At 40.3% G+C, this 21,252-nt stretch overlaps 1 protein-coding gene across 16 annotated transcripts in view; it reads right to left on the bottom strand.

The window, feature by feature from the left end:
- The window catches only part of ADAM22 (ADAM metallopeptidase domain 22), a 148,010-nt gene that overhangs the window by 60,372 nt on the left and 66,386 nt on the right, over positions 1-21,252 (bottom strand). For all 16 annotated transcript variants that reach the window (XR_013927841.1, XM_080385539.1, XM_080385547.1 and 13 more), the window contains exons 4-7: positions 20,603-20,669; positions 6,480-6,562; positions 1,881-1,944; positions 1,241-1,310 (exon numbers count right to left, since the gene is read on the bottom strand). Coding sequence is in view for 15 of the 16 variants with exons in the window: in XM_080385539.1 (XP_080241665.1) it covers positions 1,241-1,310; positions 1,881-1,944; positions 6,480-6,562; positions 20,603-20,669 (284 nt within the window). In the remaining variant the exon portion in view is untranslated. The remainder of the gene's footprint in view (positions 1-1,240; positions 1,311-1,880; positions 1,945-6,479; positions 6,563-20,602; positions 20,670-21,252) is intronic.

Genomic DNA, 21,252 nt, shown 5'->3' with positions numbered 1-21,252 from the left:
GGTGCATATACCTAGGAAGCTTCATGATACAGATGCTGACATCTCACACTGCATGAACCTTCTGTCCTGCCCCCCTCCATCCCAATGCCTTCTCCACCTCATCTGGGCAATCACCAGCAGAGGACATAAGGCACCAGGCTGGGATACTAATTTTGTTTAGACTAAAAGATTCCTTCTTCAGAACTGAAATCAAGGTGCCCCAACAGTAGAAATTTCCCTTGTTTTTTCTCATTAGGTCTCTGAATGATTCTAATTGCTTAACAACTAGCAAACCTGCACACACTGTTTTGCAGGGAAGGGCCCACCTTTGTGCAGTACACAGCACTGTAAGATCCCAGATCCAACTATTACCATAGGACAAACAGTTTGTAACAAGATGATTAGACGTCTGTAATTCTCCTGAAGAAATCCGAGGTGGTTTCTACCAAAATGACAGTGTCTATGAAGAACAGTTTTATTTATCCAGGATATATTTTGTAGAGTAGGAAAACACATCTGTAAAACTGGCAAATCCATGACCAAATGCAGATATGCCACGAATACTGCAATTTTAGCTTTAAATATCAAGCCAACTTCCAAGATGAAGAATATTTTTTAAAAGAACCTCTTCTCCATCCACACACAATATAAACTGTTTATGGGGATTCATCACTACAAAGCACTTGAAACCGCTTCTGCCTCCAAATTAATTTGTACTGAAATACATGACCCACACTGCAGCCAGTACTGTGAAAGATGCTTAATGGACTGAAGATGAGAGAGTCACTGAACAGCAATGGTGTTTGGCAAATTCTTGGCTCCTAGTCTTCTGCTCACACCATGGTACTCACCCTTTATCTCAAAGTAGGAAAAATCCACTAAGAGTTGTCAACCACTGGCAACGTGGGGTTTATTCTCAACATCTTTAGGCTACCTCAGTCCTTTCCTGTCTACAACTACTAGCATATAATGCAGTCCAGAGACCACATGACTTGTTAAGAGAAACATACATCAGAACATGAAGGTCTAGGAGAGGTGTCATTCATTGAATCAGGGGTTTTTCAGTGCTTCAGGTTCTTTTCCAGTGCTTTCAGTGTTTCAGATTCCTTTTTTTTTTCAGTGCTTTTTTATTTAATTAGGAAAAAGAAGAGATATACAAATAAACAGTATACTATCAGAATATTATCTATCAAACATGTTTAACAAATTTGGCCTTAAACTAAGACAAGTCAGTAAGTCATGAATATAAAAAAAAACATACCAGATGGCAGATCATCCGAAGGAAACTCAAACAACTTGGATTTGTAAACAGAGTGGAAATGGAAGTCATCCTGAAATAGTAAATCATTGCATGTATTATAAACTAATCCATCTCATGGGCATTAAATAGAAAGTTCTAAAGGTCCTTGTTATCCAACACCTACACTAGAGAACATGCAAGTTGCAAGGCACCATTACTCTACACTCTTCCCAACTGTGATGTGATTGTTAATGCCACAGTTAATCATCTGAGTGGCTGAGCACACTTAGAGCTAAGAGAGCTGCCCAGGGAACTTTCATGAGAGTCATGGGAGCTCCAGAACTAGAGTAAAGGCTGGAACAGGAGGAGAGGGATGTTAACGAATCCAGAGCAGGAAGTGCTGGAGAAGGGGACAGGGCACTGAGAGGCTTCTCCAGCTGGCGCAAAAGGACCCTCATCACCCTCTGGTGCTGCAACGCTCTACATCCAAGCATTACACGGTACACAGTACACACGTACCACCATCTAATTTTTGGAGGTCTATTTATGTCTGTGATGATGGGGACTCCCGTATGAGCTCCCAGAGCCTTATGCCTACCCTGTGCCCATGAATGTCTGTATTCAACAAACAACACAGGAGGACTACTTAAGTTCTACTTACATCTGAAGTGTAGTTTTCATCTGGCTCAATAAGGTAAGTATGATTTCCATCAAAGAACATCCCACTGTCAAGAGCAGGAAATGTAAATACGGATATAATAAACAAATATAGTGCAACATGGAAGTAAGTTTAAGAAGTTCATATATTTTAAAAATTTAAATATTTAGAAAAGGAAGCAGTTAAAAATGGTTTCAGTAAATTAACATAATTCTGAGTCAATATTTTGTTTCTTCACTTTAGAAAGATGTTCTCTCCCTGGTGATACAGACTATTCTTTCTTTCCCAAAGCTTCTCTACAACACATGCGAAGGCCACAAATATTGGCTAATTTATCCACCTGAAAATCCAGTTCAGAGCCCCCACTGCCATGCAAGAGAGAGCTACCTGCAACAGGTAACTAAGGCACCTGTCTTTAGGAACGTATACAGCTTTCCCCCCGAATACAAATATTATTGAATTGAATTGATCCTTGGGTTTTAATGGTTTTGATTACAAAGGTCATAATTGACTCTTTTGGGCATAGAGGGCTGTTTTGGGCATTTCAGCAATAATAATTATGATAGATGGCTTTTCTTTTTGAATTGAGTTAGTTTGTATTTCCATTAAACATTAATGGGTATACACATTAACATACCAATATGGAGATAATGTGATGTTCACGATAAGGAGACAGGAAACCCCATCAGAAAGGCTTCCAGTGGTTTGTGGTGAAAAGAGATACAGAGGACTATAACTTCTGCCATGGTTGTGGAAAAGTACTCATGGTCTCTTTCTTAATGGCATAAAATCTCCTCAGCCACAGAAATTTGAAGGTCATTCATGATAAGCACACTGCCACATATCTAAGAAAATGTCACTTTGCTTGCCCACATACAGTCACCAATTTTCCATACTAAATTCCAACACACAATTCAACTTGAAATGAAGAACAAACTGAACTGTTAAGGCTCTCTAAATAGGTGAAGATAGTCTGTGACAGTAACATCAGATGCTTTTACGTTACCACTCAATGGTACAGCAAAGGTGTGGTCTGTTCCTGTAAGGATGTTTTCTATTAAGTGTTATGTCTAGTTTACTAAGGTAAAGAGTGTACTGGGGTTTAGTCTTTAACATAATGCAGGATGCACAAGTGTGGTTGAATTGCACCTTAGAAGAAAGTGTTGATACAGACATTACCCTGCAAGAGCATAAAGCCAAAGAGCATTTCTTATATCACTACCATTCTGTTCTTCAATCAAATCAGCATTTTTTAATATAATTTTGTCTCTGCTGCAGCGGCATGCACGCATGGTTGGGATTAGACTGTATCAGCACGTACCTTTCAAAGAGGCACTACTAAAAGCTTTAAGCTTGACCATAAATGTAAACTGTAAGTTCAAACTTGGCACACAGGACAACAGCAGCATGAAAGCAAAATCATTTATTTATTTAGATTACTATTTAGCAAACTTTTAGGCATCAAAAAGCCTCCACCAGAATTATAAAGAACAAAACCAGATACTTTTCTTTTTTCTTATGCAGTTTTTTTGCTTTTTTTTTTTTAACAGCGATATTAATTTTGGTTCTGCACAGGACCAGATGCAGTCAGTAAAACAGTGTCATTCCTTTTGTAACTATTAATAAATATAAACATATTTTAAGCTTGTAAACAATTACAGCTATTAATTAATGAGCATACTTCTCTTAATACCATTCACTTCTGGGGTTAACCATTTGACATTCACAGAAGTACCTGGAGTTACTGGCTGTATAACATATATCAAGTGTGATCATGAGTATATCTACAATTTAAAGCTGCCTCAACTTTCAAATTACCTGTGCCTACTCTTTTGAAATAAATACTGCCTACACACCTTAAAATAAATATTCTAGCACCTGCCAAAGCTTCTTTACCTGAGAATAAAATGAGATTTGGGAACATCCTGCAGCAATTTTTCAGGCAAAACTTCCTTCCCTCTAACTGCAATTTTACTTAAGCACAGTCTGCAAGACGAAGCGCTATCAGCAAATGGCTTCTCATGCAATGGTTGCACCCAGCTGCACTGACCTCTGATCAAATCACTCAATAGCGTCAAGAATAACAGTCACGGCTGACCTACAGATCTGACTTGCCCGCTCAAAGCACTCATGCCTCTTTTCCAACTGACTTCAATAGTCCAGTGCTCTGTGAACAAATCACATGCTCACGGATGTGTTATAAAGCAATAGCAAAACACGGGCCATTTAAAAAACCTGGATTTTGAGTGTGCATATTATTCAAATAGAAGTTGTGAAAATCTGATTTGCAGTAATAAGAGCGGTTTTTATATTCACCACCAGTGGGCAGCAAAATCATAGACCAACCTGGTGTCTGTACCACTGGTCTTGAAACACAGGTCCCCACCTCGTGCCTGACCATAGTTATCCACATCCCAGCAACCACTGCGTTTTGCAGTCAAAGTTTTTTGTGTTAACTCATAGAGAACTGTGGTTATCGCATATCCCACAGAAAACAAACAAACAAACAAACAAACCCCAACCAAAATAAACGGCTCACTTGGAGTTAAGGTTGCAGAGATACGTTTTTCATTACTATATTGATTAAGAGAAGAAATTCATAATTTTGATTATTCTGTCAGCCAGCCAGTCATACAATTAATTTAACTCATAAAAGGAAGTCCACAACTTAGACATTACCAACAGAAGGACTCATAATTTATGATTAAAAAACCCACAAGATTTTCTCACATATATGAACAATTCTGCTGTTACTGGCCAAGATCTAGGGGTAAGTAAGAGGATATTATCATGAACTTTGGGAATATGAAGCTTTTTTTTCTGTTATAGGCATCTGTTGTGTCTTACACACCTCCTAAAATTCATGAAAGCAAAGCTCCTGCCCTGCAGACCTTACAAGAAGATAACTGTCCCCAGCGAGATGCTCCAAACTGTGGCAGGAGCTAAGGAGCTCTGATTGCCAGTGTAAGTTTCTAGTAATTACTTAGCATTTAACATCGACTGTGGAGGAGCTAGTTGTAACGATGGCAATGCAGTGGCAGAGAATGTGAGTTTAATACAGCTCAGGAAAACATTATTTTATCATACTGGATGCTGGAATTACCAGCCTGCTATAGTAAGCTTCATATTGTATTTTGTGTGAAGGGTAACTGCTGAAACTTTATTGTATCAGAAAAAGGGGGGGAAAAATGATACCTCTCAGGGAGAGCTGAATTATACAGGGGAAAAATGCATCTTTCATCACCTAACTGTGTTAGAAGAGACCAATTTTAGTATCAGGCAATTTAATAATACAGAGCAGCAGGAGGGTCAGTCTTAAGAACAAACCCACAAAGGGAGGGCGGGAAAGGACACACGCATCCTCTCCTTCCTTCCTGCTTTTTCTCCTAGGACTTAGCAGGGGCCAAGACCTAATGGATCACTGCTAATGGAAGCCATGCAGTGGCTCAGGATGCATTAGGATGCTACTATTTTTAGGCTCACTGTCCATATTGAAACTGGGCTCAGGTTTCTTCAGCTGCTCAACCTTGATCATAAAAAGAGATAAACACAGCTGTAAATCAGACAAACACAAGGATGACAAATCTTCTGCATGCATTCTCCCCCTTCCTAACAAAGAATATGCAAATGCAAAAGAAAGACACTAATTAAATATGTGTACTTATGTGTCTGATACCAAAACTACAGAATAGTTGGAGATGGACAGTAAGCTGAAGATTATTTCCACCAACTAAGCTCTGCTTCCTCAGAAAAAGGCAAAGCTCAGGTAATCTCCACATAGGCACACTTGCTGCCATGACTTTTCAAGCTGATCTCAGTATCAAAAACACTGAGATCCCCTACTTCCCAGATTCAATAGACACTTCAGTTACCTGCTCGGAAAACCTGACTAGCATCCTTCAGTAGTGCCAAAAGCAGACAGGTCCAAAAGCTGTACAGTCAACACACAGTTCCACATAACGTTCAGATGACAGAAACTTTAATTATATTGTCAATAAAATAATGCACTTTTTAAAAAAAATATTATTACACAATGTTATATCCTTTGTTGCAGATGTTCCAAGATTTCACTATATCAAAAGTATTATCCCATGCACACAGCCTAAGGCCAGCAATTCTGTGAAGAAAATGGATAGGACAAGAGAAACTCTAAAACGACACTTTCCTTTGTAAAGAGAGTAGAAAAGAAAGATAAAATACAGAATTGTAGCAACAAGAAAAGAACATAATTTCCAAATGGTTCATGTCAATCATGTCAATACTGGCGGTGTTTTTTATGCTTGTAGAATAGGATGTTTTCAGCTACTTTTACACTTCTGTCTTTATAACAAATTATCTTAAAACAGTAACTGGCCACTGTCATACATCCTCAGTTAAAAAAAAAAAGGAAAGAAACTTGCATGCTTTGTCAGTAAGTTCTGAAAACACGCAAACAAGGCTTTTGCAAGGTTCAAATTAGAACCATCTTTTCTAAAGATTGTTGAGTACTTAGTATTGGTGAAAAACTAGTAGTAAAATAAATAGCACTTATTTTACTATAATCTTTATTTTGCTTAGAGGACTAATAATCAAAGGCCAGTAAAAACAAAACAGCAGACTTACTGTAATCCATGGCATGTTGACAAGGCAACAAATGATACAGGATTTCCTCTAATTTCTCCCTGATAATAGCAATGTTCTCCTCCCTGAAATTGGAAATTGAGATTGTAAATCCACAGGACATCCCACAGTATCGCACCCCATCCCGTCAAACACTGATTTTTCATAAATACATGGCAAACCCACTGACATGGCACCAAGAATTGACTATCATCCCACCTCCTTTTAGCCATGGTTTGGTAGCCAGACAAACATCATTTCAACTTTCTACACCAAATGAAGGTATTTTCAGTGTGAAATCCCTGGCATCCCAAGACAGATTTCAGAGACAAATGACTCCAGAAGTGCCAATCTTTCTTCAATGACTAGGAAAAAAGCTGGAAACAGGGGGCTTGGACTCAACACCTGGTCTGCACATGGCTACATCAGACAAGATGAACTCTGCTCGGAGGGTAAGGCAATTTCCTGCTTCTGAGGAGAAAGGTATGCTTATCAAATAATAATACTAATACCTGATTAAAACAGAACAAATCAGAAGTGCTCACTAGTGCTCCAAAACTAATGGAAACTTTATGTATAACGAAGCAGTAAAGCAATACAATGAAAACTAGTATTTGCCTCTTCTCTTCTGCAAATAAAATATACACCTTTAAAATCAAATCCAGCAGACTTTACTCAAAAAATCCTCCCTTAGTTTCACAGAAGTCACACTGACAGCAAAGTAAGCCCTACTGCACATGCACTGAATGTATTCAGTACTGTACGTTGTCAATATTTGTACACAAAATTAGAAAAACAATTTAAGCATCTCTTAAATTCTCACTGCCACTCTACCCTGCAGAGGAACTTACCTATTGACGCCTTGCCAAATTCAGCTATGCCATATTACCGCACTACTGTTAGTTAAAGGATTACGAAGATGATTTTCAGTGCTTGCCTTTTTTTTTTTTTTTTTAATAGCAACACTTTACTACTTCTATTCTCTACCACCACATGTATGAATAATCCACCTAGCCTAATGTACCCAGTCATACGAACATTTATGTCCATTTACTGCAGGGAAGGAAAGGCATTATAATTACTGCTTTTTCAGAAGCCTGTGGTCACTTGCATGATACATAGCACAGTCAGTTTAGACATCTGACATTAAATGCTTTTCTATTTTATTTTTCAAATATGAAAAATGAAAAAAATTATCAACATCAGGCAAAAGGTAAGAAAACACATAAATATGTTGGTTGAGCAGGAAGCCCTGTTCTGTTTTCTGCAAGGCACGCAAACTATATTTGAAAGCAACTACAAGGGTGCCTCTGTTTTGATGTGCTCTCCATAAGAGATGACAGGAGCCTGCTTGTCAGAGTGTGGGTGCTTGCTGTTGCTTCTCAACCTGGCCACTGAAAATCATTAGCTCCTCCTCAAAATCTTCTCTAGGGCATTCCTGTATGCATGGACCCAAAGCACTTGGTGTGGTGCACCGGGGGCAGCTCGCAGCTGCCATGACCAGCGACAGCAGCACCACAGAGAAATGCAACACCTGATCGGACAGGCTGCGAGCCTCACATTATTTGGCAGGCTTGTTGCTTCACTCTTGTGAGGAGAATCCCTGTGCCATATCTTTCATTAAGTGTCACTTTCACCCCCACCCCGGCCCAATTTCTTTCAGTCTCTTTATGTCTTGTCTTCTACATACCACTTCTTCCTTCCACTTGCTGCAGTGACAGCAGCCACCTCTGCTGCTGCTCTCCACCTTGGTGTTGTCTTCTCTCTGTATCTAGTACAGATACAGAACACCTTCACCAAACTGACGTTCAGGAGGACCTTCGTGCTACCCACCATGGGACCTCTCTACTAAGATGTCTGCACAAAAACGGTACTGGTGTCGTGCAGATAATATTCAAGCAGGCTGTGCTGATGTGTACCCAGCTCATGTCTGTGAGAAGCTCCAGGGCTGATCCTCCACACAAGGCTACAGTGGGGTGCCTGGCATAAGATGTATGATCCACCACCTTTGGACCAGCATTTCTCAGGACCACCAAGCATTTTGGACTCAGATGGAATATAAATGAAAAGGAGATGGTTTGCGTTTCTGCTTTGCACTCATGCATTTTTGCCACCAATACCTTAAGTTACATGGGATTTTAGACAGATTACCTCTTAGCCTGTTTTTCCCAAAACCTTGGCTCATTGTCTCTATTTTTTTCTCCTTTTTTATACCTACTTACTTCCTATATCTTAGTTACTTTAAGATCTCTCCAATTGAGATTTTTCTTTCAGTCTGTAGGATGTCCCCCACTATAGGATCACAGTACCGCTTAAGGCTTTCAGGTCTTTCCTGAATAAAAAGTAAACAAACAGACTCCAGTAATCTAGTAACAAAACCAACAATCAAACTATATGGATGAGCTAAAACCTTGTAAGCAATAAAATATTCTCTAAACAGAACTCTTGCAGTAGTATTCCCGTAAAAGATATAACTGGAGTAAGTAAATGAACATGGGAATAATATTGAAAAAACTATCAGGAGGGAGTTGTACAGAGTTCTAGCTGTGGAAGGAATTTGAAATAATTAGACAAATTAGGGTTTTTTCTCAGAAAATGTAGTTAATATGTTCCAGAAGTAGAATCTCAGGCTCCATTAGTTTGCAAAACCATGTCTTTATAACCAGAAGGAACATTTTTTCATACTAAGAATCCAAGCCTGTGGCTCAAAAGTGTGTTTTGATCTTCTTAATGAGAATCAAATAAATGCTTCATGATAGTACCTCCAAATTAATTTATTCCATAATAAATCCATGAACAAATTTTTATGCATACAGATCTAGAAAAGAAAAATATAAGAAAAGGAGCTCAAATTCTTGCCTAGGAAAAACACAACTCTGACACAGAAATTCTACTCTGTTTAGTCAAATTACTTCAACTCACTGATCTACTGAAGTTCACAGTAATTCTGGTGGAGACAGAAATATGACTGATCTTCTTAGTCTTGGGGACTGATTCTTATCACTATAAAACATTTACTTCTACATGCTGACATCGGGGGGATATTTTTTACATACAGACTTATATTCCTATCAACATAATGTAAGTCACCTCAAACCAGTTAAAAAATTTAAGGGGTTTAAATAAAAATCGCTTTTTTCAAGTACTTGATGCACTAGTGGTATGATGGTTGTTTTTCTGGAAAGAACTCTCCCAGTGTAAGAAATCCTGTTGTCAGGATGCTCCTAAATGAAGTCCTGAGGATTGTTATAATCTCAGCAAGGAAATAAGAGGTGCTGCAATGAAACCAGATGGCAGTACCACTGGATGGCTCTGGGAGTGATTGCTTAGCACCCCTTAATGGTGTTGCAAGCAGATAAAACATGCCAGCAACATGTGGCACGTGGTGGGGAGGGTGCAAATTCTGTACTGTAGTTTTGGGGGTCTGGTTTTAACAGTCCACAAAACCTGTGAAGAGAGAAGCACTTAAAGCTACAAAGTCTAGAACTGGTTCTGTACTGAAAGTCAGGACAACTGAAGGGGCTCTACAGGTCAGTGTTTTCTTTTCAAACATGCAATTTTGGACAAGAGGTTCCTGTTGTTGCTTGCCTGCAGTGCTGAGACTCTTTTACTCAGTATTAAAGCCCTTTTATAGCAGGTGCTGCAATCAAATACACTGTACTGCGGGAAGAATTGCAGTATATGGGAGATCTAAGACCACCAAGAGACTAAACGTGATCATCACATTTACCTTCTTTTACTCTGCTCTTAGAAATACTGAAGGACTGAGCTTGTCTCTCTTCTCTATTGGTATCTGTAGCAGCAAGACAGAAACTAAAAAAAAAATCTTTTTTTCCTAAAAATATTCTGGTCATATATGAAAATTAAGACTTCTTCCAAGAGCTGAAATCAGCACATGTTACCAACAACAGTTCAATCCAGAGCATCAAGGGTGTTTTCTGAAAAGCTACTGGCTTTCTGTAGCTATTAGAGTCCCACTCTGCTCTGTCAAAAGCAGACAATAATGGACCATCTCAACAAAGCAAACCTCCACACTGGCCTCTGTGGGCTACTGGGGAATGGTTTGGTGTTAATATAAAGAGAAAATAAGACTGCTCTTCTAACCTATGTCAGCCTTATAGAGAGCAGCACATTTACCCCTTCCTGCTCTAAGACCAAGCCTGGCCAATGTCGAGTCAATGGGAGAAAATTAGGCTAAATAACATCTCCTATGTGACAACGTCAGCCTGGTGACAATGTCTGTGACACAGACCTGCAACACACATACACTCATGCCGTACCCAAAGGCAGTCTTAATGCTATAGCAGAAAGAAGTTCAATATTTTTGTCTCCCCAAGGCGCACAGCCACTGCTCACGCTGTGGTTAGCACGATGCAAGGCGAATTTTCTGCCAATGCCCATGGCATTCTTTTTTTTTGTTTCTTCAGTTCAGTAAGCTCTCTTTCCGTCATGAAACCTCTCAGCCTTACCGTGACTTCCAAGAGCAATACAGAATATACAAATCTTTAATAAGAAGTCTACTGATTTGGGTAGCTACAAATGCAGTAACATCCTACCAAAAAAGAAAAAAGAAAAAATATCAGAATGATACCAGGGTCAGTTAAAACAAAACATTATGACACTGGTAAGTTTATGACTTAATCTTCATCTTGATGTTTAAGTTGGATAATTATAGAAAAATCCTGAATTAGGAGTATCTTGCGCTGTGAACTGCTACAGCTCCCCACCAACCAGCATGCAACCCTTCTTGCATATGTCAGTCCAAGTTTCCCTGCAGCCTATCTGGGCAGGTAGAGTGGCAAAGATACTAAAAAATGAGAAGGCAGAGATGTTAGCAATGCAAGTAAAATCTGTTTCCACCCGTGTCCTTTAAGATAGTTTGTCCCTGCCGAGAGAGGCACCAGCTGCTGAGTAAACACAAAAGAGACGAAAAACATGTTCATTGATATTCACAATGAAGGGGGGAAACAGGTGAAGGAAGAAAACAGCCACAACAGTCAGTGATGGTGGCGGTTCACTCTTCTTTGCAGTCTCAGTGAAGAAATCATCTGCTGACCATACACTGACAGTGTTTGTTATTCACCTTAGAGACACTATGACCTTCCCAGGGGAGGAAAATTAAGGATGCACATTCATCTGCTTTCAAGTAACACCCGACATCAGATCTCCAAGTAAGCAATTTTCTACAATTAGGAGAGGTGCTAGCCACTAAAACTTACGCTGCACTCAAGCACTGACCCTAAAACTAACAACTTCCTCCTTCCAGCAGCTACATATTCCTATTTTAACACTCAAGGAAACATATTCCTATTTTAACACCAAAGGATAAGGAGATTGCTCATCTAGTTCAGATCCTAGTAACACTGTTCCTCTTTCCTTGCAGCAGAAAGCTCCCGGAAGGCCAGCTAATGACCACACCACCATTGTGTGAAGTGCCAGATAATGATTAGCTTTTTAAAGCGCTACCCACTGTGGGGTCACTAGTTTTAATACTGTTTCCTTAGCAATCACTTAGATCTGTTTACAAATTATTGATGCTTGCACAAGTTTTGAACCAATGATAACTAAGACTGCATGAGAAAAAGGAACAGAAGAAAACGCTCACCCTCTTGCTGACTTCTACAACAGAAAATGACTCGTTACAGATGGGTTTCTATTTAAAAATAGAAAAGTCAAAATGGCACTTTCACATGTGCAACTGCATCGAGAGAAAATCTCTTCTAATTGACATGTGCTTCAGCAAAGGCAGGGGCCTGGCTGGCAGGACTGTGCTGTTCTGCAGCAGAGCCCTGGGCTCAGCCCTTACACACCTCAGCAACAATTCCAGGGACCCTGGCATCACCTCTTTGCAGAGTAGGTCTCTGGATGTAGCTACAGTGTACTATAGACTCATGAAAGCCAACTGTTTTGAAAATGTGAATGGTGCTCGCCCTTTGTAGGAGGACAGCTATCACGTACTCACACAACTGAGAGCTGACATGCTGTAGTGACATCAGGTTATAATGCTATTTCAGATTCTGAAATCAGAAATATGGATTCCAAAATTAGCATAAAGCATCACCACTTCTAAGACTTCTCCACAAAATGCCCATGTTTAAAGACTGTTGGCAGCACTCTTAAAAAACATAGACACATGTGTATGTGACAGGATCCTGCACACAGAAGACTCACTCCAACTGCCATTGGTGACTCATGGTAGGCGCTTGGAGCAGATGGCATGTGCTATCAGCCCAGCTTCCCAGTTCAGAGGCCAAATGAGGCTTGTGTTTACTGCCCAGTAGCTACGAGAGATGATGCTGCATGAGCATAGCTGCAGGGTGTGGAAAGAAAGCTCATGCCAGCGCAACACCATCTGGTCTGGGAGCTGCCTTGGCATCTGCTTGGTAAACAGGCTCTTGACTTGCCTTGCCTTACACCTTGGTCTTAGGGAAAATTATTTTATTTATCAGTTGCTAGATAAAGATGAGGCAAAGGAGAACAGGGCTGGTTACCTCTTCCTGTCTATTCTGATGTCTCTAAGTTGGCTCCTGCAGCAGTGCCTAGCCTGTCTGAGTCACGGCATACAAGTAATTTTAATGACAGTCATTTTGCCCCATTAGTGCTGCCTGTATGTAGGGAAAAGGGAATAAATATTTTAAAGGACTATATGAAAATCCTTTATAATCTACTCATACTAATCTGTCACATCAGTTCATCAGCCTAGCCCGAGTCTGAAGCCAAGTTATAAGCACATGATGTACAAGGTTACTATAAACACAACACAGAAGATGAGATGTTGGCATGTGCCTACGTGGATACCAGTCAGTCAGAAGATAAAGTTCTGAGTAAAACGGAGAAAAAATTAGATTTCCTTATTGGCTTATTATTTCTGAATGACAGAAACTTCTCTTTAAGTGAGAATTCACAGAGCTTGAGACTGTGTCCAGAAACATTAACCTACTGTATATAATACAGTGCTGGCTCAGTATCCATAAGGAACAACAGATGAGTCTCAGCAAAACTATTTACAGAAGTTAAGATCAAGTAAAAAAGATGTCAGGCTAAAGTACGCTGAAGTCTTGCATGGAGCACTCTTTCAGAAGGTCAGCAGCTTCCATTTGCTTAGCTTCACAGCCCTTCAAAGGGATTAAGTTAAAGACGAAATGATACTTTTATTCTTTAATAAGAGCATCTACACAGGGATTTAATGTTCTTTAGTGTTACAGCAATAATTAGTTTCTCTTAGCTATACTCAGTCCTTGCACAGAGTTTACAGAACACTTGGCTGATGCCACTCTCTGCCTATGTATGTTGTGTGTGTAGTTCATGGAAAGTAACTCATGAGGTGCGCAAAGTCTGGTAGGACTTTTCTGCAGATTCAAGCACTGCACTGCTGCCTTTCCTCTGAAAGTCACCCAGCTTCTCACTTCAGCAGAATCAGGGCTTTATCACTAGGACTCACATTCACAATGGGATGTATGTTTTAAGCTCTTGATGGTTTCCACTTTCTGACAATTTTTTCCCCTCCCAGGACTAGCCAAAAAACACAGGACTTTTTTTTTTTTTTTTATGTCACAAAGAAAAGGAAGACAAGATAATTAAACCTGCAAAATCCTACATGAGTCACTATCTGAGATTCATTCTAGCATAGCATATTCAAAAATATGGCCTGGGAAAGACTCCTAATACTGAAAGCTGCACTTTCGATTTCCTCCTTCTCAGTAGCAGGATGCATGTAGAAAGTAAGCTGGCAATAGCAAGGAGTTAAACAGATAAAAAAAAATAATTAATGCAAATGTGTATTAACAGTGCCAGCCTGCAGGATCATTAGGTAAGGCAAATGCATTATATGTGATGGCTGATTATCTTGCCCTGGTACCCCCCAAAGGATACTATGTTTTACTAACCTCCAAAGAGATTGCCTTCACAATTCAAACAATGCTAAAACAGGCAAGTGAGATATTTCTCAATACCTATCAACTCAGTGTGGCAGCATGACACTGACTCAAAAAAAAAAAAAAAAAAGTCCAGAATAACTGAAAACACAGAGAAATCTAAAAATTTTGTGAAAGCATCAGGGCACATACAGTAACATTAATTCTAGCCAAAATCTACAGGAAGCCATTTGACCAGTATACTCTGAGACCACAGTTCCCTTTGCGATGGCAGCATCCTCTAAGGTATGAACCATACAGTCATTCCCTGCTCCACTACTACACACTGATCTTCCCCTTGTGAAACTTTCAATTGATGAACTCCCATCATACATCAAAAACACCTATGATTAGTCCCTAAGTGAAAGAATTTGTCATTTATTCTATCCGATTTCATCCCATTTCGGTCAAAGATAGCCAGTTTTCCATCTGATCCTTCTGTGCACTGTAATGCTTTCCAGTTTCGTACTGCTAGCAAATTTCATTAATACATACACACTTCTTTTTTTCAACCTAAGTCATTAATAAAAATATTTTATGAGAGCAGTCTGAAGATCAACCTTGCAGGAATCCCCTGCTAAACTGTGTCAGACTCAAAGACTCCCTGTCAGCTCTTCTTTGGCTAGTTTACTGCTATCAGTAGAAAGTAGATTATGGCCTAGATTTTTAATAATTTGCCATGAGGCAAGCAGAGCTCTGTTGAGGGAGGAGAGGAGCTCTGATGACATAACAGGAACCCTTATTCAAAATTTTCTCTCAAACAAGCAAGAGAGTGATTTTTCTGGTACTAACAGCTTCCCTAGTCTCCGGACACAGTGGAAAAAGCCCTGCCAGAAATAGTCATATATAATTCCTGCATTATTTATGATTTGTTCCTTTCCAGTTTCTTTTCTCCCCCAGGGGCTCATCACCAGGTTGTGCAAGCTCTGGGTACATGCACACGCAGCTCCACACCAGCCCCAGGCTCCAGCGTCCCAGGGCAGAGGCTCCCTGCACTCCCCTCCCACCCCTTCCTGCCAGCCAAAATGGTGCTCCAGTTTTCAGGAGGAAAATGTAATCCCTCACAGGAACGCCTGTTTAGCATACAGGCTTTTCTGGCAAGTCAAAACACCTTCCTCTGGTTACAAAATGGTGAGTTATCAAAAGCTGAAGAAAAACTAAGAGATTCTTCTACGGAGCTCTGACAGTGGATGTCCTTAAAACTGGAAGATGCTGGTAGAAGCACCTTGCTATAAAATTGGAAACGTGTAAGTCAATGATAAAAATGACCTGCTCACTGGCTCCGTGTTTTTACTAGCCACACTGCAAATTATAGTGGCCTTACAATTGAACAGATCAAACCTGTGGTGATACAGCGAAATGTTGGAATGTTACTCTAGGGTAAGGTCTCATCAAATAACAGGCCCTAAGACATACACAGATGTTGCCCTCAGTCAAGGGACTGTACCCTAACTCCTCCTCAAGCAGACAAGATTTGAAGGAGGGAGCTTAACAGAAAATGCAATACCCATCATGTCAGGGGTCCCCGGTCCTCTCTAGCCTTTCAAGATTTTAGTGGTTTTCTCCCTTCTATATTATATTCCTTTAAAAGGGCATTTAAAGAGCCCTTCAAATACACATCAAGCCAAGACTTTAATCACAGCAAGGCAATGAAGTAATTTTCCCCTCTTGTGCACAGGCATTATGACAGCTGTAAGCTACAGTAACAGGCATTTTGCGCATGCTACTAGCCAAACAAATGCACACAGCAAAGGGAAATAATGACTATTTTTGCAAACTAAGGGCTCTGCTTTGCTGTGCAGCATTAAAATGCATTTTCCCCACAACCCTGATTCCCCTAACTGCAATAACAGCACCTCTGCTAGTACGACGTCAGAGCACAAGGTCACTCCAGGGCACCCCAGCTGAGGAGGACGGCTTCGGGCAGCCTGAAGGAGGGCACTGGGCACTGCCCTGCCCACGCTCGCTGCCGCACAGCAGTGGCTGAGCACCACAGGGGCCAGCAATATGGCTCAGCACAGCTGGCGACACAAAGCCACAAGGCAATCTTAAGCCACAGGGCAAGTCTGGCCAAAGTTTCTATGTCAACACCTACAATGGAGAAAAACAGTACCTAGAATTTAACTGTGTTGTTTGATGTTGTCATGATTATGCACATGCTGTGAAGTAGAAGCAAAAAGCGATGTTCTTTCATGCTGTGAGCACTCTTGCTGTAATACTGTGCCCATAATACACATATTGTGTTTATACCACCAAACTTAAGAACTTAGGGTTGCCTATGAAATATAGTTCCTTCTAGTTATATTTAAATATGTCATCAAAACTTTATTACATTTGTTTACCACAACTCTACCTGTGCAAGTTCTTTGACTGGGAGCTAAATTATTTTCATTGTCTACTTTTTTTCAGAAAGGAATTTTCTAAGAACCCACAGAATTGTCCAGCGTTTTGAGGGAATACAGGCAGAAACATTTATTTCTACATTCTCCAAAGAGGAAAACTGAAACACTTTATATGAGAAAATGTCACAGAATAGATATCAGCAGTTCCTTCTGAGGGAGAAAAACCCAGCAATGTGAATTACTGAGCACTACAGCTGTTTTTTTCCTTTCATCTTACTGACAGCATCAGTGACAGAATGATAACCCAAAAAGAAAGAAAGATAAAAGGACACAGAGATATATTGCGGCAACATTAAGTATACACAAGTTGAGTATTTATGTGCTGTGAGCATAGGATGATCTGGACTGACACAATCGGGAAAAGGCAATGCATGAAGGGTTTTTCTCTTTCTTATTAATTGATTATTCTCTTTGCTACCAGAGGGAATTTAGGCCAATACTGCTGCTTTCCTAGCAGTTAGAGGCATGATCTAAATTAAAGGAGGATTGGGGGGGGGGGGGGAACAACAACACTGAAATGATTCAAAGATCTACCTCCTTTTGTTTTTCTTAAGCCCTGCATGTTGTTGCTGGTTTAATAAGAATGTCTTAGGTGCTGCCTAACTGTGCCAAATCAACAAGGACTTATAACAGAGTCTTCTGCAGCTGCTAAATGTCGGCACCCTGCAAAAACATGTGTAATGTTCCACCTTCACAACGGTCCAATGTATTAATGAATTATGCAGCAATCAAATGTCATTCAAATTTCTCTTCTAATAAAAAGTTGTGTTAAACTGTGAACTCTCCTCCATATAAAAATCCTTTTGCTCCTTCAAAGTGGTATTTTTAATGATCTGAATGTTTCTCCCTTTTCCTCCCTTTCCCTGCCCCCCTCTCCTCTCTGAAGCATCCTAACTAACGGCAGGAGATCCATATGTACTTTACAGCACAGGAAGTTTTACTGGGGGGGATGGAGAGGGGGAGGAGTGGCAAAAGTAGTTATCAACTCCACGTTGCATATGAGCCAAGGCAGGCATCTGCTTCCCGGACACATTCATGCCTGTAACACTCCTAAACTGCTGAGTGTACATATATCTGCATTCCCGCAGCAAGTCAAAGCTCCTGTCTTCTCCCATATTGTCGATGGCACAACTGCAGCACTGCCAATTTGCATGTTTGTGCAGTATTCCTGCACTGGGAAATGCAAGGGGGAAATACACATGGATTTTAAAATACACCTCTCCTTACGTCACTGAGGCAGCCAAGTACAGAGGAGGCACTTTTGCTGTATAAACAGGCTTGCTCAAAGCCTGCAGCTGGCAGTGGATGGCAGATAGACATTTTCTTTCTCTCACTTTCTCCCACCAAAGCAGCAAGAGAGATGTTGCCAGGCCGCCTCTGTTTCTGCCTACAGCCAAAGACAAATTGCAGAGAGGTGGGTGAAAGCAGCATGTTGAAGCAACTGACAGAAACCTGGGTCCTTTCTGAAATACCTCTTCTCCTGCTTCTGCTAAGGAATATGCTGTGTAGCATAGTGCGTATTTTGTGATTTATTTATAAACTGCACCCTTTTACTAGCTATTTTTAAGTAAGTATCTGAGCAATCTGCACAATCCCTAAAATTTAGTGTAATAATTATATTTTGCCTAGTGTGTATTGTAAGTACTGATTTCAAGGTGGTTTTACCAGTTACTGCGAATGATTTCCATAGAAACTCAAGGTACTAAATCACCATTATGAAAAATTCTTGTATTCCCAGTAATATTTTCAAAACATTTGATATAAAACCAGAGTTCAGTTTCTCAAATGCAAAACAGATACTGCTGGGCTCTTCAACAAACAGGGCTCTCCAGGGCATTTACAGGTGCTCTGAAAAATACTGGCTGGTTAGAGGGAACCAGATTTATTTTTAAACAGCTATTGGGTACTGAAATTAGCCTCACTCAGTGTCTGGCACCGAAATGTACTCAGCAGCCTGCATTCTTCCAAAAATCTTTTGATATCTGAACTTTTCTGAAAACGTGCCCATGACTGAGGCCAATGGGCCCTTCCAGATGTGTCACAGCAGCTGCTCCCCTCTCCTCCAATCCCAGGCACTCAGAGGCAGCAAAACAAGCAAAAAATATACATCCACCTTCTTGGCATGCTTCCATAGGCCTGCTGCCTGCCGAGCTCCCAGAGAGGTGGGTAAGGAGGGGGCAGAAGAGCCCCCCATGCACCCCAGCCACCCCTGCACCCCTGGGTTCAGTGCACAAGGTGCAAAGCAGCCTGGAGAAGGAAACAGATCACCTGAGCAGCAATGCCCCGCCTTTGCAGTGCATCCTTGTGACCCTTCCATTCCCAGTTCAGTTCATCTCAAGCATCAAGGGTCAACGCAGCAACACCAGTTCTCTACTTAAAGCAGATGTAAAGAGTACCGACTGAAGCAGTGATAGCCATCCTGAAGGTATACCATGACCCTGCACAGCAACTAACTGAAGGGGAAATAATCTCTGGGACCCTGGAGACTGGGAGATGTTTTGCCCAGAAGACACTTCATGACCCTTCCTCTGAAAGGCCTGATCCTCCTGTCTCTTCCCCATGCAATTCAAGAGTACTCACAGAGAAGAGCCACTGATGTCAAACATTTCCTTGCTTGATTAAGGCTTACTCATCAGAAACAGATTTGTCCTAATTCAGTGATGGGACTCAGATTAACTTAGCTAACTTGCTTATATACCTTGATCCAGACAAATGGATTGTTTTGTTCTTATTAATATCAGCTATTATCTTTATTCCTGCTTTGAGTCATATTCTGAATCTGAGTCAAGACTTCTTGATTGCAGAGCACAGCTGACTGAGAAATTAGTCTTTACAATTTAATAGAACACCTCTGTGTTTGCCTCAGTCTGATAATGTATGCAGACTATTATCAGAGAGTAAAAAAAGCAGATTTCAAGTTTGCAAATGCCAGAAAGGGATAAAACCAAAGGAAACATATCTTCAGCTACTCAGTGGCTGAAGGATTCAGCTACTCAATGGCTAAAGGATTGTTTTGTCCACTTCCACTTTCACATTACACGGGTTAATGCATTTGTTCCAGAGTATTTAGGTGACCTCAGATTTAGTAAAAGACTTTCGGATTTTTTTTAATAAAATGTAAACATTGAACAAAATTTGGCCTGATAGGCGAATTCGAAGAGTTTCTATTATGCACAGCATATATTACATTCATGCACATTTTGTGTAACCTAAAGCAATTTTATACCTGACATCTACAAAATACTGTCCTAACAAACAGAAGGTTCTCAAGAAAGTTCTCCCATGTTCCACGCAAATAACAAAACACTCCTGCAAAGGCAGTGGGACATTTCACGGAAGACAACTGCAACAAACAGGACCTTGTCGTCATCATGCCAACAAATATCCAGAGAAAGAAATCCACCATTTGAGACACGGACTAGATATTTGGAAACATTATACAATAAATCTTGCTATTCTCATTAAAACCAACACACTTGGGGGTTAGTACAATGAGGAAATGCTAGCTACCAAACCAGAAAGATCTTCTTCAATAGGCATCAAAAGTTAATTTTATTTACTAGAAAAAAGAACTACCATGTATACATTTTTAATAGATACAATTTTGATATAAACATCAATGTATTAATTTGCTAATAAAGTTTCTTATTTAAAAAGCTGGAATCTTAGAAGACGTGAAACATGCTTGCCTCAGAAGAGTAAAACAAATCACCTAAAAAATCAGATATCTCTCAAAAAACTAAGTGAGTTTGCATTAAGATCAAAAGCAAAGCAAATTAAAAAAAGCAAAGCATAAGAAGGAAATTCTTACTTTAACTTCCACTGTCTTGCCACCTTGCTCAATATGCCTCTCAAGATACTCAGAAGACAACAGGTCACTGCAAGAAGAAAAAAAGAACCATAAGCCTCGTGCATGTGTTCTTGCACTCCCTCACAGCAAGCACTGATTAAACATTTACATTTGAAAAGGGCAAAACCTGCAGGATACTTTTCCTAAAATGTTCATAAAAATCACTGAAACAGCCGCTTCCAACAGAGTTACACAGTGCATGGGACACATTGATTTTTAATACCAGAAGGCAGGACAAGGAAAACCAAGGGCTGGGTGGGTGGGTTCTTCACAGAGGGTTCAAAAACAGCCAATGACAATGATTTCAATTCAATAGACTCTTCTATTTGCTGCTAAAAGTGAACAGTATGGAAGTTAGGTGAACTTTCATAAAAAGAAAAAAAAAAAACAACAAAGCATAAGGATGAGAAATGATGAGAAGCCTCTCATAGTCAGTCCCGTGGCAGGCTGCATCTGAGGGGAAAATGGCAGCTGCCTCTGACAGACTCCCAAAGACACAATGGCACGGCAGTGAAATGACCCTGTAATGCCAATATAGTGAGCCCTGGACCACACTAAATCGGCTGGCAAAGCCACCAGCCAGAGGGCTGCACCGCACCCCAGGCTCAGTG

Source organism: Falco punctatus (assembly GCF_963210335.1).
Source record: "Falco punctatus genome assembly, chromosome: 4".
NCBI classification, from domain to species: domain Eukaryota; kingdom Metazoa; phylum Chordata; class Aves; order Falconiformes; family Falconidae; genus Falco; species Falco punctatus.
Note: the sequence above shows the minus strand (reverse complement) of the source record. Positions and strands in the feature narration are given on the sequence as shown.